General features: G+C 38.2%; 1 protein-coding gene across 2 annotated transcripts in view; it reads left to right on the top strand.

Annotated features, from left to right (window-relative positions):
* Positions 1–13,330, top strand: part of wdr17 (WD repeat domain 17) — a 28,497-nt gene that overhangs the window by 1,367 nt on the left and 13,800 nt on the right. Inside the window, exons 2-19 of one of the 2 annotated variants that reach the window (XM_044185555.1) lie at positions 1,776–1,904; positions 3,485–3,668; positions 3,782–4,012; positions 4,250–4,360; positions 4,668–4,808; positions 5,192–5,314; positions 5,748–5,935; positions 6,084–6,252; positions 6,578–6,669; positions 6,955–7,037; positions 7,158–7,244; positions 7,878–8,042; positions 8,630–8,745; positions 9,620–9,706; positions 10,070–10,219; positions 10,305–10,435; positions 11,942–12,067; positions 12,895–13,050. In XM_044185555.1, the coding sequence (XP_044041490.1) occupies positions 1,782–1,904; positions 3,485–3,668; positions 3,782–4,012; positions 4,250–4,360; positions 4,668–4,808; positions 5,192–5,314; positions 5,748–5,935; positions 6,084–6,252; positions 6,578–6,669; positions 6,955–7,037; positions 7,158–7,244; positions 7,878–8,042; positions 8,630–8,745; positions 9,620–9,706; positions 10,070–10,219; positions 10,305–10,435; positions 11,942–12,067; positions 12,895–13,050 (2,463 nt within the window). In that variant the 5' untranslated portion in view covers positions 1,776–1,781. The remainder of the gene's footprint in view (positions 1–1,775; positions 1,905–3,484; positions 3,669–3,781; positions 4,013–4,249; positions 4,361–4,667; positions 4,809–5,191; positions 5,315–5,747; positions 5,936–6,083; positions 6,253–6,577; positions 6,670–6,954; positions 7,038–7,157; positions 7,245–7,877; positions 8,043–8,629; positions 8,746–9,619; positions 9,707–10,069; positions 10,220–10,304; positions 10,436–11,941; positions 12,068–12,894; positions 13,051–13,330) is intronic. The other variant, XM_044185563.1, reaches the window with a different exon arrangement.

Genomic DNA, 13,330 nt, shown 5'->3' with positions numbered 1-13,330 from the left:
TGTTTGTACACGGTCCTGGCTCTGTAAATGGGAAAAGAACAAAGTGACTCGGACCGAGCCACACAACACTATTCCAGCCATTCCAGCTATGATTTGTGTGTCAGGTAAAGTTAAAGGACTTGCCCACGCACATTCAGCTGACTTTCTAGTTAGCCAAGCTGTGCTGTTGTTGTGATGTTAGCTGTAGCAGCAGGAGAGTTGTGAGCATCGCTGTCTGGAGCTGCTGTGCTGGCTCTGGGAAACCGTCTCGTCCTCTCTGGCTGTTAGCTTCACAGCAGCAACTGTAGGGACAGTTTGCTAACCCACAACCTAGCTAACGTTAGTTATTTTACTTGTGTCTTTGTTCGTTCTATATCATGGTATTTGTCATGGTATTGGATTTCTCCAGAATCACATACCCTACCCAACAGAGCCATCGTTAAAGTTAGTAGTTCCAGCTGTGTTTTTCCTGCTATAGTAAGTCAAAATGTCTGCTGTGAAAAATATCTAATTGTTCAAAAGAAGAAAATAATTGAGCCCGCCAGATTTTGAATATAAGCCATTTTCTTGGCTTGATTTTGCTGAGAAAGTAGCCATTTCCCTGACACCAACCATTTACACACCTACTTATGTCCAAGGTGCTGACTGTGTGCCTGTGTGTGCGTGTGAGAGAGAGAGAGGCAGAACCTAACAGGCTGGTTTATTCACACATAGCATTACTGAATTCATTATAAGGCTCTTTGACTGATAAAGAGGCTGAAGCTGTGCTCCTGTGTAAGACGTCTCTTGGTCATTATAAATTCTCTATCAGAGAAGAACTAAATTCAAACCCTACAAGAAAATGGAAAAAGACATGGAAACAGAAATAAAAAAATCAAGACAGTAGCATTTTGGCCGCCAGAGAAATTTATATGTAAATCAGCCAATTTGCACCTTACAGGAAGAGGTTACAGGCTAACTGGTCAACAGGTTTTTGAAGATTATCTTTGATAGAAAATCCTGGCTCCCCTGTTTCCCTTCTTTCAGTTGAGATTTGGGTGAACCATCCCTTTACAGATAATTACTCATGATGCCTCAAAACCCCTTTTATTTTAAAAGTCTATAAAATGAAATGGAATGAACAAATATATCAAGGTCACAGTTCTTCCTTCAGGTTTAAGACACTCTTACTTATTAATATTTTATCATTTCTAAGAGCATCTTTAATGAAGATACTTCAGAAACACCCTGCAGATACAAAGGAATTGGTTTAACGATTGTCTTAGTCAAAGAGAAAATCACAAAGATAACTAATTAATACAAAAAACCTATATTTTCTACAAGGGTCTTTTTAAGACTCTTGTTTTGAGGATGTGTAGTTGCTACAATGAGTACAGTACCACCATTCAGACATAATGTACGCTGAGTCACTAGTCAGTTCAGTCAGTAGATAAGCAGCAGTCTTAGCCAATCACAGCAGAGATTAATTCAATCCTCTCTGCATGTCTCTTTCTCTTTAATCATCTTATCCTCTTCAACCTGTGGATCTCCGTAGTATGTTAGTATGTTGTGAGTGTTACCTTGTTAGAAATAGTAAGTTATTTGCAAAAATCAAAATTACTGCCATTCATTTATTCATTTACATCTGAGTTCAATGCTTGCTTGTCTACAAAGTCATAGCCACTTAATAACATTGAACAGAATATAAAAATACAAAGAACATATTACTAAAAGCTAAATTAAAGATTAATCTTTGGATTTGTAAAATTACTTAAATATAACATAGTTAGTGTCTGCATGTGTTTGTGTGTCTCTAGGTGAGGATGGCCAAGGTGAAGCAGGTGGGCTTGCTGGCAGCAGGCTGTCAGCCCTGGAATAAAGATGTGTGTGCTGCTAGTGCAGACCGCTTCGCCTACTGTGCTACTTTGGCTATATACATCTACCAGGTGAACTTTGTGTGTGTGTGTGTGTATGTGTATTCATGAGGGTGGCGAATGCTTAAATATAAGATGGCATTATGTGCTAGTGGTTACCTGCTGGAGCAGCTCTCACATATTGTACCTCTTGTTATTTTACTGTTATTGACAGTGTTTGACTCACCTCTTAACGTTCATCTCTTGTCATGGGAAATGTGAAGTCACTGACAAACTATGAATGGTTGACCTAATACAGTGTACACATACACATGGTACCCATTGGCAATAAACCAAAATGTTTGGGTCTGGCTACTGCGAACCTTGTACAATATAATTATACACAGTGCGATGTATCCAAATTCAATTCAATTTTATTTATATAGCGCCAATTCATAACAGAAGTTATCTCATTGCACTTTTCCTAGAGAGCAGGTCTAGACCTTACTAGAGAGAGAGAGAGGAGGCACAATCCAAATACCACCTAGAATTTTTTAAAAATATTAATAATGTAATTGTAGTGGTAATATTAATAAATTAATAATAATAACAATAGGAATGACAGCTATAGGAATAAAAATGACAGTAATAGTAACAAAGCCAATAACAACAACTGTAGTAGCAGTTGTCGAGCAGGAACACGGGTACAGCAAGTGGCCCACAACCACAGATCCAGTCTCTGCAGCTCCGAAGGTAGAAATATCCTATCACATAGGGCAATTCAGTTCAATTCAATTTTATTTATATAGTGCTAATTCATAACAGAAGTTATCTCATTGCACTTTTCCTATAGAGCAGGTCTAGACTGTACTCTTTATAATATTAATTACAGAGACCCAACAAATCCCACCATGAGCAAGCATTTGGCGACAGTGGCAAGAAAAAACTTCCTTTTAACAGGCAGAAACCTTGGACAGAACCAGACTCAATGGTGGGAGGCCATCCGCCACTGCCGTGTTAGGTTTTGAAAGAGAGAGAGGGGAGGGGTTTGGGGGAAGGGATAGGGTTAGGGAGGCACAATGCAAAGACCACGTAGAATTATTATTATTATTTTTTAATATAGTAGAATAGTAATTGTAGTGTTAATATTAATAAATTAGTAATAATAGGATTGACAGCTATAGAAAGAATAATGTCAGCATCAGTAACAGAGCCAATAACAACAACTGTAGTAGCAGTTGTCGAGCAGGAACATGGGGGCAGCAGGTGGCCCACATCCACAGATCCAGACTCTGCAGCTCCGGAGGCAGAAATACCTGCTGAAAGCGACAGAAGGAGAGAGGAGAGAAACGAGAAAGCACAGAACTACGGGAGAGAGAAGATGTCGAGTTAGTAACATGCAGTAATGGGATAAAAATGCATATCTTCAAACAGAATTATTTAAAGCATTCAAACACAATACGCTACAGCCTTTCTTGGTTAAGTCCTTTTGTTTGAGGTGCCTACAGTTCTGGACAGAACTGAATCACTGAACTAAACCTCCAAAATCTTTCAATGAACAGAGATTTCATAAAATCACGTCACCACAGAATTTATGTTTAACCCATTACAGGACAAAATCAGCTGTTCCCTTTTTAAAATTCCTTGTCACTCTCTCTGTCTCCTTGTTGTAGTTGGACCAGCAGTACAATGAATTTAAGTTGAGGTCCATCATGTCAGAACACAAGAAGACCATAACAGCCATCAGCTGGTGTCCCGACAACCCTGATCTGTTTGCGTCAGCCTCTGCTGATAATCTGCTCATCATATGGAACGTAGCAGAACAAAAGGCTGTAGCAAGACTGGACAATACTAAAGGTCGATGGATGATCTACACCAGGTTTTATTGGCACATTGGAGTGTTTAAGGTTAGATTTTTGCAATGTCCTCCCCTCCAATAAAGTATCACAATATCTCCTCTTCTTTCCCAGGTGTCCCTACGTCAGTCAGTTGGTGCTGGAACTCATCTGACGGAGTGGCGTTTGTCTCCCAGCGTGGTCCGCTGTATATCTGGGTCTATGGAGGTCCTGACCGTGGGGTCACAGTGCATAAAGAAGCCCACTCCTTCCTGTCTGATATCTGTCTCTTCAGGTGGCACCCTACCAAGAAGGGCAAACTGGTGTTTGGACACACAGACGGAAGTTTGTCTATTTTTCAGCCAGGTACGGATGTTTTACTCAACTCATTAAAAATTAAATTAAAACATATTCCTACACATGCATTTGTGCATTTCTTGGGACATTTCTTTGACTTACATTCATTACCTGGAGCCATATACTCTGAGCCTAACTACTGAATAACATATGCATGTCTAACCCTACTCTTCTCTTCATGTTCCATAAGCAGAGACATGTACCTGCAAATACACACATCCTCATTAATTGTCCTCTCTTGTTTAGGGAGTAAAAGCCAGAAGCATGTGTTGCGTCCAGATTCATTAGAGGGGACAGATGAAGAGGACCCAGTCAGTGCTTTGGAATGGGACCTTTTGTCAACTGACTATTTACTAGGTTGGACAAAATATTAACAACATCACCAAGATTTTGTTAGCTGGAGTGATTTGAATTTAAAAAGAGAAAAAAATACTTACAATAATAAACAGAATATAACAATAAAGTAGCTTTTTATTGTATGGTACAGTTATTGTCAGTGTTTGCTGAGTAATTACAAGTTAGTACCATAAAACCACATGCTAGTAATTAAAACACTTAATCTGGGTCTATTTATGTAACCCACTCAGTTATTGGCTATTACAAAATCTCTGACTATAATTACAACTACAGATACTAAATGATAAACACATTCTCTCTGTCACAGTGTCTAACCTCCATAATGGTATCAGGCTGGTGGACAGTGAGGCCTTGGCTTGTATCACGTCCTTCTGCTTCCCCTCAGCTGCTGCATCAGTTCAGTGTCTGGCCTGGGTCCCCTCTGCACCAGGCATGTTCATCACCGGAGGTAAAGACTGTGTATTTCTGTGTGGGATGTGTGTATGATCTGGGTTCCCTTCTGCCTTGATTTGTTTACCGCTACAAGTTAGACTTGCCTTTCAACCTCCAACATACCAGCCAGCTGGTATGTGGGACCTGTTGTTGCCACAGTACCATCTGTCTATGTAAAGATGCATTCTTACTTGCATATTAATGAGTACATTTGGCTTCCTAAAACCACAATAATTCTTACCTAGTATTATAGGGCTTTAAGATAGTAGATTGAGTTCATATTAATACCACCCATGCCCAGAGGACAAGTTTACTGACCAAGAAAAATATTAAACACATTTGCATTATGGAAGAGACCCTTGAAATGTTTTAACTGATTTGTCTTTGTCTGTCTCTCAGACTCCCAGGTTGGAGTGTTGAGGGTATGGAATGTGTCTCGCTCCACTCCTTTGGACAGCTTTAAACTGAAAAAGACCGGATTTCATGCTTTGCATGTCCTCAACTCCCCTCTTGCCAAGAAAGGTAAAATTTAGAATAAAACCTCTTGGACTTACAAATGTGGTATAAACAGTTGCTGGGGTTCTATTTTCAGGTTGGTATCAAAATCTTGTGCCAAAGTACATTCTTACAAGTGTAAGTTTGACACAAAATCCACATCCAATAGATTTGTGGTTCTCAAGGACAGCTGTGTGTGTGTCAGCCACCAAAGAACAACAAGGAGATTGAAAATCTGATAATGTTTTTTTAAAATGTCTGGGTATGATGCAGCCATTCAAACACTGAGGAGTAGTACTTCTGCTCTTGTAAGGCTTCATTTGATTAGCTCAGCAACACTGTCCCTGAAATAAGGTTGAGACTGACTGCTAAGAAATGTAAGTTTTATCTTCTTTAAGATTTCTACAATAACAAACCAGATATTTTCTCCTTTCTTTGACTCTCTCCATTCTCTCTACAGCTCAGAGTTCCTGTTCTCCCAGTAAAAGTCAGCACACCAGTTCCACTAGTGAGGCGGTACCTCCCCCAACCCTTACACAGAACCGGTCCTTCTCTCTGCCTCCAGGCCATGCTGTGTGCTGTTTCATGGATGGAGGGGTGGGACTCTATGACATGGGGGCCAAGAAGTGGGACTTCCTACGAGACTTGGTATTCTATAACATCCTTTGTAAAGTCAACAGCCTGCACATGCTTACACATAACTGAATAAACAAACCAATAAAAGAAAATGCCTTGTACTGTGTACTTATGATTTCTTTGCTATTTCTCTCTGTTTTTATATTGTATTGTATTCCAGGGTCATGTAGAGACTATCTTCGACTGTAAATTTAAGCCAGATGATCCCAACCTGCTGGCCACAGCTAGTTTTGATGGAACCATCAAAATCTGGGACACAAACACGCTAACAGCTGTTTACACCTCCCCCGGCAATGAAGGAGTGGTCTACTCCCTGTCCTGGGCTCCAGGTAGATTAACTCCACCTCCACACATACACACACACACAAGCACGCATACACTACACACACAAATCTGTGTGTGCAACCAGGAAGAACTGAGGAATGACTTGTAAAATCACTTACAAAACACTGTAGGTGATTCAAACATACATGAATGCAACCTAAACACAACATAAACATCCCAGCCCACATAAGGCAAGTACATACACAAACTGGTCAGGTATATAGTACAAAAGACTTCTAGTCCCATCCCAACAGCAATATCTCAATAAAGTGTATCATCTGTTGCTCATGTGAAAGTTATGACCTTTCTGTCTATGTGTGCGTTTTGAAGGAGACCTGAACTGCATTGCAGGGGCGACGTCTCGTAATGGAGCGTTCATTTGGGATGTCAGGAAAGGAAAGATAATCACTCGCTTTAATGAGGTTACTTTGACTTTCAGTACAAAACAACTTTAAAAGTGATTCCGTGTATCATTTATGTAAGAAAATCACCTGTGTATCACTTAGCTTCATCAAATAATAAGTTAAAATATGGCTGCTATCTCCCCCTTTTTTTGTACTGACAATTTGAAAAAAACACGTGTTGTTTCCATACTAGTTATGCTATCCTTGCCAACTACCCTTTAGTGAAACATGTGACTCAAACTTATTAAAAATGACGAATGGTATGATTGTGTCTGCAGTGATGACCTCTCTGTCTTCCTTCAGCATGGTAAGAATGGTATATTCTGTATATCATGGAGCCATAAGGATTCTAAGAGGATTGCTACCTGTAGTGGAGACGGATTCTGGTAAGTCCTCATCTTCCCTAATAGACCTCTATTCTGAGAAGAGTTTGTTTTGTTATGAAAAAAGCATATTATTTGTCCTTCATAGAGAGTCTTACATGTTTTATATTGTTTTGACAACAGTATTATCCGGACCATTGATGGGAAAATCCTCCATAAGTACAAACATCCTGCAGCTGTGTTTGGTTGTGATTGGAGCCAGAACAACAAGTAAGACCGCAATTTATCTACCATTTTTTTCAGTGGGGTAACCAATGTATTAGACAGTCACCTCATGCTGCAACTGACTACATATGACAGACCTATTAATTATTGCTTTACCTATTTCACTTATTTGAACAGTTTATATACATCTGGGCCTGAAAGACAACACTTTTAAAAAAACAAACTTATTTTCAACCAAAACAACATATTAAAACACAATTACAAGACAAAACAAAGCAGGATTATAAAAAAGGCTAATACAAGTGAAGCAAAAAAAACAAAAACAGGTAACGTAGGTAAAAAAATGTGGTCAGCACCTCTGTCTTTTGTTTAATTGTAACAAATTTGATTTTGTGAGAAAGAGATAAGTGTATGTGGGAGAGGAGAACAGAGAGGAAATATGAGGGAGATAGCCTAGAACAGAGCAAGAGGAGTATCACATGACACACATGAAGTGAACAGTTAGTGTGAGTGGACCAAGTACAAAATTACTGTCAATGCAAAATCACACCAGTTCCAACCATGTCTATAATGATGTTCTAGCACTGTCAAAAATATGTTCTAGCATGCTGTCAAAAATAAATGTGTTGTGTCATCTGGTAGTTGCTAAGTGACCTGCCTCTTTCTCTCTCTTTCTAGGGATATGATAGCAACAGGCTGTGAGGATAAAAATGTCCGTGTGTACTACCTGGCCACCAGCTCTGATCAGCCTCTGAAGGTCTTCACTGGGCACTTAGCTAAAGTATTCCATGTTCGCTGGTCCCCACTCAGAGAGGGAATACTGTGTTCTGGATCAGATGATGGGTGAGTGCAGACACAGAGAGCTAGGGGTAATACAGACAGACAAGAATATTAAGTTAATGCATATATAGTAAATGTGTGAATTACAAAATGTGAACATTGTGTTTTAACAGCATGTAGAGATTGATTGGCCAATATGAAACATATGTAATTTATGTGTCTTCTTAAAACTCTAAATGGAATTGGTAACTTTAATTACCAATCCCTGATTCAAAAGTGTCACTCCACCACCAAAATTCAAAACACACGATTAGAACCTGCTATCACTCTTGAAATTGATTGATAGGTATTTTACAGGGACTAACTTTAGACAACAACCAAGTCTAAGATATTTCATTATTTCAGATGCTGTTAAGGTGTATTTACATCAGTAATGTTTAGCACAGCAAGACAACAGGCCTTTACTTTTTATTATGATCTGTTGATAAACTCACAAAATAATGATTTATCATTTATGATTTGAACTCTACAGTTGCATATGTGAATATACTTGCATTTTATATGGTGAAGAAAACAAGGATTAGGCCATTAAGTAAGTAATCATTTCAAATGAATTCAAAGAGAAATCCCTGTGTGTCTTGTCTGTGCAGTACTGTTCGTATTTGGGACTACACACAGGATGCGTGTATCAATGTGCTGAGTGGTCATACAGCTCCAGTCAGAGGCTTGATGTGGAACACAGAGGTTCCGTACCTCCTCATTTCAGGTAATGTCACTAAAGCAGTGTTTGATTTGCCAATTATCTTCTTTTATTTTTTCGTTTTGTGATCAATATGTTATCATTGACTACACTGTTGAGCTACTTGTGTTCTTGCTTGTCAGTGTATGTCTGAACTGGCCAACATATTTAAAAAATACACTACATTAGTACCAAGGCAATGTGTGTTTCAACATATTGACTCTCTGTCTAATCATATAACCAGCATACGTTTGTGCCAATATTTATTTAGATATTTTAGCTTTTCAGTGACATGACAGCTGTCACCAGTTTAGCAATGCCTTACAAAGTTGGTGGGTTTGAGGTTTATTCTTGGAGTACCAACTGGCCCCTTGGAATTGTATTAGAGATATGTACAGAGGCAAGCAAGAAGCAAGTACCTCTGCTGTCAAGAAACTTCTCAGTAAGATTTTTATCACCATCAACTGATTGATATGGAAGATGGGGTCCAAGTCTAAAATATTTTGATTGAGTCGACATTATTTAGTTCAATACTCTACTGTCTACTCTAAAATGTCATGTAAGATTTGACAGGGAAATAAGTAGCTGATGAATTAAAATTATTGAAAAGTTACACTATTATGACACCTCCTGACACCACCAGTAATGTTAAAGGTGCTCACAGAAAAATATGGCTCTTTAGTAACATCTAGTGGCAGCTGAAGGGAAAAACTATATCAGCAAATACATGTCTCCTCTGCAAGTTTTTTGGAGCAAATGAATGATGATAATGATTTCACTTTTAAGTTTTAGGTTTACCACTCATATAGTACTTCTGAGAAGACCTGCAACTTCATATTATAGGGATTATACTGTCAGAGTGTGTTGTATTTAAGTAGTAAAATGTTGTATTATTTTGTAGGTTCTTGGGATTATACAATCAGAGTGTGGGACACAAGAGATGGCACCTGTCTAGATACAGTCTATGACCACGGAGCTGATGTCTATGGTAAGACAGAACCATAAGAAGAACAAGCTACTAGACTATTAATACTGCAGATACATGATGGGTGTCAAGTATAGTGTGTAATGAATGAGGTCATTCACTGAAAACGCAATGCATGAAAGTTACGCAAAATTAAGTTGATTGAAGTTAAATAAATATGAACTGCTGTAGACTTAAATTGTATGCAACATACAGTAAACAATTTTTATTGGTTTTAGAAAGGCATGGTACATTGCAGTCAGTTATTTTGCTTATTTGCTTTTGTTATTACATGCTTAGCGACATAGATGATGGAACCATAGCCTAACCATACTACCCCATTCTTTCTATTATGACACGTATTTACCAAACTGTGCGTGTCTGTAGGTTTAGCATGTCATCAGAGTCGTCCGTTCACCATGGCCAGCTGTAGCAGAGACAGTACAGTGAGGCTGTGGTCTCTCACACCCCTCATCTCTCCACTGCTGCTAAACATCCTTACTGACCAGCCTTTGGAAAAGATAATAGGAAACACAGGTAAGAACAGACTCCTAATCTGTTCTATTTTAAGCCGTTCTGTTGTAAAACCTCATTTAACCATGCTGGTTATGTGTCTTTGCAGACACAGCTATGGTTCCTGGCTCACTGCCGCTGCTCTGTGGTAAAGTGTCTCGAGACATTAAGCAGGAGTTGGATAAACTGAGCTTAGACATCAGGGCCAAGAAGCTACGCTGGTTCTCTGAGTGCTTTTTGGTAACTACATTTTGAATGCTTATTTATCATTGGTGATGTAATGTAATGATATGGCACCTAAATCAGTGGGAACCTTTATGTTTGTAGACACAGTTGTTGACTGTTTCTCCATGCTCTGTCTGTGTCTGCATTTTCAGCACTTCATCTCACAGTACGCAACACACTAGGAACACTAGCTAGGAAATGATTTTGCCTAAGATTAGGTATACACACAAGTAGTATGTTTGTATGTACACTTTACTTCTATAGTTCACTACAAAGGAATCAGTTTACAAATGCAGGTATAAAACTGAAATATATCCGAATGTCTTGTTTGCAAACCATTTGTTAAGGTTCTCTCTGCTGCTGGCACGCTATATATTTTATACTATTTGGTTGATTAATGTGTCGGAGGCTGCAGGACAGTAAGGAAATGAGGGAGCATAATTAGCATAGCTTTTGTCTCCCTCTTCTGGACTTTAGGTGGAACTTCAGTCTTTTCTTCAAAAATCCCTACAGATAAAAGTGTTGTAATTTCCAAGCAATGACAGATTAGCTATATTTACAAAAGCTTGTAAAATGTTACATGTATTTGATATCATAGTGATAGCAGCTTTCTTAATGTTCACATGTATGGTAGCTTTCATAGCCAAGAACAAACTATCTTTATGTAGATTGTGCCCATACACTCTCATTAGGTTAACTGACATTACTCTACTCATGTAGATATACTAGGTTTTAACCATAAGTGTAGCTTTGTTGATTCTACATGAAGCTCATTTTAACTGTTTGACTTGGGAATACAATTGGAAGGTGAGTCAACAAAAGGCTCTCTCCTTCACACCCTTTATTTGATGTTTACTTAAAGGAAATGCAAATCAAACACAGAGAAAAGGTCTTAATACAGGTTCTCTTTACTAAAAATAGCATGTAAATAGAGGCCCACCTTTTATTTCTCTTGAGATTAATAGTCAGAGAGAAGAGCTCTATGGTATTACACTTAAACACAAGCATGTATTAAGAATTTCCCGTTTTAATTTTAACAATAAATACTTAGCAAAAAGTGTACAAGTGTGTTTCCAACCACTTTTTCCAACTCACTGTGTGTATTTTCACTCTGTAAAGCTTAATTCATTTATTTCATTCATTTCATTGCTCCCTGCATATGGTGGAATACAATTTGTAGTATTGATATATACATGTCAGAATGATACATACATTTAAATATGCTTTAATAAGCTGCGGCACCTTGTAGAATCAATCTAATAGGTCCAACTTGTGTCTCACAGATCCTGCAAAACACCCAACAGCAGACACATAAATTGGTGCATTATTACATACACATTTAGACTGCTAGAAAAATCAATGAAATGCTTGGAAATATGGCAACATGTAATCAACTACATTGAACACAGTTTTCCATCAATTAATCAATGTTTCTTATTTGTTTTCTTTGTGTGAGTGTGCATTCTGCACATGCGTTTGTGTGTTTCTGAACATATTTGTGTGTACTTTATCCTGACCCAGCCTCCAGGAGGCAGCAATAACCTATGGGACTTGGTGTCAGTCATTAACGGCCAGGACGACTCATTGCTACCAGCCAGCTACAGCAAGGGAGTGATGCACATGAAACACCTGCTCAAGTTTAAAACAGTAAGTAGCTCTGAGTCCCTGAATCACTCAAGGAGAACTAACTAAGTGCAGCGATTTCTTCCCCTAAATAGGAAAATACGCACTCTTTGTAAACAATGTTATTAGCCTGCTTGTTTTTCATCCCACTAATGATTTATACAGTCAAGTACAAACAGCTGCACCAACGAAGGCATAAATAGAGAACTACACTATGACACTACCACAAAAAGGCATGAGTAGAATGATCATAAGATTTATGAATTGAGACAACACACTACTTTTTCCCTACATGCATGTCACTAGATTTTTATTTATTTATTAAACCTTTATGCAGATAAGCCTCACTAATCTAAAAAAAACCTCTTGAAGAGTAACCTGGCCAGAAATAAGGAAAAGCACAGTAAATACAGAAATTACAGAACATACATTGAATAAATAGAATGAAAGCTTATGATAATAAATACAGACTGCATTTGGTTCACATTGTTTAAAAAACACACGATTTGAATGGAAATCCACTCATGCCATTTATGTCTATCTCTAGGATAAATATCCTGACTCTTCACAGTTAATATTTATAATAATTCAAACCTGCTTTTTTGTACTACCTGCCCAGCAACTGCAGATGGAATTTGGCTTTCTAGCTAACCCTAATCCACACGCTAACTATCCATTTTATTTACAGACTACATGAGTACTAATTCCTTTCCTAATATTTTCAATTTTCTTCTGCTCTATTCAACCAAAGTCCATTTAAGATGTTTCAGACAGGAGGTATTTGGGTTTCACAAGTGTCTTATACTTCATTTCACTTTTGTTTCTCTTCCATTTGTTCTATTTTCTTTCAGTCTGAAGCCCAGGAACTCACTATAGTCAAGATGTCTAAATTTGGAGGAGGTATTGGAGCTCCCAGTAAAGAGGAGAGGCTTAAAGAAGCAGCAGACATTCATCTGAGACTGGGACAGATTCAACGATACTGTGAATTAATGGTGGAGCTGGGACAGGTACGGAGTGTCTGTGTATGTGTGCAGGTGTGAGTGTAGTAATTTCTCTCTAATGTTGTGCATGTGACTCAAACACTCGATTAGTTGTGTTGGTACTGATCCTGCCCATGACTTTGACCATTTTAATATTTATTTAAATTTATTTTAATGTTGTATTTAACATGTTCTTTAATCATTGTCTGGCTCCACCTTAGTCCCTTTTTTGTCCTTTTGTCCATGTCAAATGCAAATTAAAGTGTATTATACTAAAAACAAAAGCTCTAAACCAAGCAAAGTTTTA

This window comes from Siniperca chuatsi, linkage group LG3, assembly GCF_020085105.1.
Source record: "Siniperca chuatsi isolate FFG_IHB_CAS linkage group LG3, ASM2008510v1, whole genome shotgun sequence".
Taxonomy (NCBI): domain Eukaryota; kingdom Metazoa; phylum Chordata; class Actinopteri; order Centrarchiformes; family Sinipercidae; genus Siniperca; species Siniperca chuatsi.
This window is presented reverse-complemented; position numbering and strand designations above follow the sequence as displayed.